This window comes from Penaeus japonicus, unplaced genomic scaffold, assembly GCF_977035675.1.
Source record: "Penaeus japonicus unplaced genomic scaffold, GWHDUDI00000001_assembly GWHDUDI00000001, whole genome shotgun sequence".
NCBI classification, from domain to species: Eukaryota; Metazoa; Arthropoda; class Malacostraca; order Decapoda; family Penaeidae; genus Penaeus; species Penaeus japonicus.
Genome location: NW_028234403.1, coordinates 24,099,804 through 24,104,803, shown reverse-complemented (window position 1 = coordinate 24,104,803; position 5,000 = coordinate 24,099,804). Strand labels below are relative to the sequence as shown.

General features: G+C 48.0%; 1 protein-coding gene across 1 annotated transcript in view; it reads left to right on the top strand.

The window, feature by feature from the left end:
* Positions 1–5,000, top strand: part of LOC122258942 (LIM/homeobox protein Lhx9) — a 117,376-nt gene that overhangs the window by 48,897 nt on the left and 63,479 nt on the right. The window contains exons 2-3 of the mRNA XM_043025249.2: positions 1,589–1,844; positions 3,729–3,984. Of these exons, the coding sequence (XP_042881183.1) occupies positions 1,589–1,844; positions 3,729–3,984 (512 nt within the window). The remainder of the gene's footprint in view (positions 1–1,588; positions 1,845–3,728; positions 3,985–5,000) is intronic.

Here is a 5,000-nt window from a genome sequence, read left to right as displayed (position 1 = left end):
AATCGAAAAAAGGGAACGTTCGAAAATAGACATAGAAAAATTAACAAATAAATTGAGCACACGAAGATTACTTTGATTATGTTAAATAGAAGAAAGAAGAGGAGCAGATAAGACTGAAGAGGAAGGAAGGGGTGGCTGAAGCTGTTGGCCCGGCCCGCCTCGGAGCACACGGACGGGACAGCGTCAGTCAGCGCCATCGGACGGCAGATAAACAAACTAGCCGGCTGTAAACATGCTAAAGAATAACACAGCGTCCTGCGCTCTTGCGTTTTTAAGCCCATGTACATTAATCTTTTCCCCAGGCACTTAGTACCGCTGCAAGTCCTGTAGGGGGAAGGGGGTGGGAGGGTTGGGTGGAATGCTATGGGTGGTGGTGATAGGGGCGTTTGGATGGGAGGGGAGATGAGAGATGAGATGAGGGGGAGAGGGGAGGGGAGAGAGACAGAGGCTGGGGGAGGTGTGCTTCTGTAGGCCTGCTTTGTGGTATCACTTCGCGGGAATTTTGTTTGCTGAAATGTCATATTAACACAAACACGACAAAAAAGGAATAAAACACCCAGCCACACACAAGCACACAGACACAAAAATATAAACACACACACAAAAACACAAACACGCACAAGAGCACACACACACAGTCCAGTCACCTCTAACCATAACACCTCTGAGCCCAGCCCTTCTTCCGCCCACGCCCGCAGTACATGAAGCAATCTCTCAAGGCTTGCAATGGCGGGCGGGCGGGCGCGACAGCCTGCACTTAGCGCACACGTGTTGCGGCGGGGATAACATCTCGCCGACATGCAGGCCCGTCATACCTCCTCGTCGCCGACACATGTTCCAGCGCGCCGCGGAGACATTTGCATACCCTTCCTCGGTAGGCGGTACACGCGCAGGGGCCGTGGTATCGCGCGGCTCTGCCCCCTCTGGAGCATTTCCTCTCTCTCTCTCTCTCTCTCTCTCTCTCTCTCTCTCTCTCTCTCTCTCTCTCTCTCTCTCTCTCTCTCTCTCTCTCTCTCTCTCTCTCTCTCTCTATCCCTCCCTCCCTCCCTCCCTCTATCCCTCCCTCCCTCCCTCCCTCCAATGCTCTTTCTCTCCCTCCATCTATCTGAAACTCAGCGTCGGGAGGGAACAATGGCAACAGTGAGGCTGGCAGGAAACGGCGCGACCTTGGGAGGAATCCACATTGGACGGGAAAGGCTTCCCTTGAGGACAATTTGCAACGTTATGTCTTCTTCCTCCGTGTGGGTCTTATCGTCTCTCCTCACGACTGGGGATGATTCTCATAATTTGATTGTGTCTGGGATTTTTTTGTGTGTGTCTTGGTGAAGGTTGGACATTTCTTCCGACGTGGCGTGATTCTTGATTTACAAGTTGCCTTTCGATTGATCTTTTGCTTCAACGGTGTACAGTTTTTTGAGTCTGATGTTCTTTTACATATTATCTCCGTTTTATTTATGTATTTATTTTGGTCATGTTCATCTCGAGCGTTGTCTCCTCGCAGTACAAAAAGAGAGCGTCTCGACAGTGATCGATGCTCACAAAAAGGCCCCGAGCAAAGATTAACCCTTTTTCTCTCTGTCTCTTGCAGCAGTACGGGTCCTCAGAGGGTGCCTACGACCCCGGCTGTGACCCATCGCCCACCATGCCTCAGCTCCACGACCACGCCCACGCCCACGATCAGGCAAGCGCCCACGAGCAAGCACCGCTAACGCCTTCGTCCTCCTCCTCCTCGTCCAACTCCTCTGCCGGGTCCTCGTCTTCGGGCGGCCCAGCGTCCTTCGTCAGCCCCTGCAGCGACCGCGGCAACAACTACGTCTCGCCTGGCTCCGACGCGGGGTCCACGGGTAAGGAAATGGGCGTGTTGCCGCCGCCCTTCGTGTCTCTAGTTCTTGGTAGTTGTAGGGGAACGGTGGCGGTAGGAGAAGGTACCACCGGGGGTAGTCATAGTAGGATTTATTTTTTATTTTTTTTATCTTTAGTATATCGTAAATATCGAATACGGCCTATGACAGTTAGATATTTAAAAGATCAATAGGCACGTAATAAAAAGGAAAATAAATATATACAAATAAATAGATAGGTAATAAAAAATACATAAACTGGTCATAACACGTGCATTACAGCATTTATGAATGTTTATTACAGTAATGGCTTAATTAAAGTGTTGTCATCATTCTATGCATGTAATACCACATCCTGCGGGAACGCGGAGAAGAGTTGTTTAATCCCTATAAAAAGCCTTGTTACCTTCTCGCACAGAAGTTATTAAGCATTCAGCGGCTGGGGTAGTTTATGAGCGCCGCGAACTTTACTGTCCGATATTTTAAATTATCATTGTGTTGCTCCCATTAAAGTTGTGCTTTCGCGGTAGCATTAGTTAATTTTACGTGTTGCTCCTCTCTCTCCGTTCCATTCTTTCTATTCTCTTTGGTTATTCATCTCTACTCGCCATATATGTTTCTCTTCCTCCATGTCTGTCTGTTCTCTTTCTCTGCGTTGTTATGCACCCTCTTTCTAAAGTCGTTTATTCTCCCGCCTTCGCTCTCCTCTTACTACTTTTCATGATCCCTCCTCGGCTCTTTCTCAATACCCCTTTTCTCTCTCCGTATCACCTTGTTCCCTTTATACTCATCTTCCCTTTCCCTGAAACTGTTTTTTTCTTGCTACTTACCCATTGTTACCTGTTTCCGCTCATATCTATTTCTCCCTCTTTTTCTTCTCGGAGTTTATGCCTGGTCCCTCCGCCCTTCTCTCCTTTCCCTGTTTCCGCCCCGATCCCTCTTCATCTTCGTCTGTCTGTTTCTCCCTCCTTTTCTCCTCCAAGCCCCCCCCCCCTCACCATCGATCCCGAGGGCAGCCTCTAATGACCTCCTCCTTCGCTGCGGCGGAGGAGCGTCGGCGGCTGGGAATCCTGAGCGTCCTTCAATTGCCAACTTGGTATGCACGATTCATAACTGCAGCGTCTCATGAGGCCACAATATAGGCCATAAAGCCGCTTTTATACAGCCGGCCGCGCAATTAGCTACTGACCATCAGTTATGCTACGATACTTTCTGGACTTGCGAGCTATCAACATGAAGGTTTAAGGAGATTAACCCCCTCCCGCCCTTCGCCTCCGAGAGTGGGATCTCCTAATGCGAACAGAAAGCGAGTGTCTTCGCCCGTTTTCCCGAGGCTGGAGACTCGCGGACGAGGTGGGTGGGAGCGCGGGCGAGAATGTCGGATTTGCGCCGATTCCTTCAGCCTTTTCATCTTACAGGAGGACGTCGGTATGGGGGTCCTAATTAGTCTTTTCTCTCCATTCCCCGAGGGGAGGTCGAGAGTGGTGGCCGAGATGAAGGATATGAAAAGGATCCGAGGGAAATAAAGAAGCTCGTGAGGACCTGTTTATGGGCCGAAGACGCGAGTATGGGCAGGTGTAAAGCATGAGGGACGAGACAGGTCGGGCCATTACGCGAGCCCGCTTACACGCGCGTTAAAGTCCTGCATTCGTTACTGATCGTTTTATAACGAGCGGACTTTGGGCCTGACTTTACTTTCGTTGCCTCTTTTGGTGATTTAAGCTCGTTACTCGTCGGGAAGGCCCTTGGCGTAGATCATCGAACCTTGTTTCAGGGTTATGACGTTTTTGCCTCGTTTTGATCCAAAATATCTTTCGTCGACATTCGTGTCACGAAAGTCTTCCCTTTTCCACCCTTTCCTAACGACACCTCCTCTCTGATCCCCAGGCATCGGATCCCCAGGGACGGGCTTGTCCTCTGGCGGCGGAATCTCAAGCATCTCCTCGAGCGGCGAAGGCAGCAACGAGACCTCCTTCTGCGCCGGCTGTTCCGAAAGGATCGTCGACCGATTCTACCTGCTGGCGGTGGAAAGGAAATGGCACGCCGGCTGCCTGCGCTGCGTCGCCTGCCACACCTCCCTCGACGCCGCCGTCACCTGCTTCGCCCGCGACGGACACATCTTCTGCCGGGAAGACTATCACAGGTGAGTGCTCGGGTCGGCGGCTTGCGGAGACGTTGGTCCAAGGGAGGGAGATTTCGCTCCTTTAGTTTGTCTCGACGTCTAGCCGGTCTGTATGAACAAAGAAGATGAAAGCGGCGATTATAAATGGGCCTAAATGCTAATAGCCATGCATGCATACATATAAACATATGTAAATCTATATGTATATATATGTGTGTATGTGTGTGTGTGTGTGTGTCTGTGCCTGTGTGTGTGTGTGTGTGTGCGCATATGTGTATGTTTATGTAATATATATATGGATATATATATATATATATATATATATATATATATATATGTATATATATATATATATATACATATATATATATATATGCACACACACACACACACACACACACATATATATATATATATATATATATATATATATATATATATATATATATGTATACATATATGTACATATTATATATATACATTATATATATATGTATATATATATATATATATATATATATATATATATATATATATATATATATACGCTTATATAAAACAAACACTTATATTTATACTGTATGTCTTTGTGTGTGTATGTGATCATATGATCATACATTCGCGTCACAAGCTTCTATTTATCATCATTATTATCCTCCCCCTCCCCTCCCTCGCCTCTCCTACCACTCCTACTCCCCCTACCCATTCCCACATATAGTTTCATAGTCCGCATAACTCAAAAGCCCCAGTGCAAGATATTAACACAGCTCTTCACGAACACCACTCGATCATATCCACGTCAGCGCACCACTCACCCAACCCGCTCCTGGTAGCTTCTTACTTCTCCGTCGCCATGGCAACGCTACTCAACCCGACTTCTCCATTACGACTTGTAGTGTTAGTCATTTGCATTTTTCCTCCCGGGTCGTCCGATCAACTATAGCTTTACTGAGTTGTTGTTTTTTTTCTTCTCGGCGTGGCTGGCGTAGCCTCATCACGCCCTCCCATACGCAGCCATCATATTAGATGAACGGGGG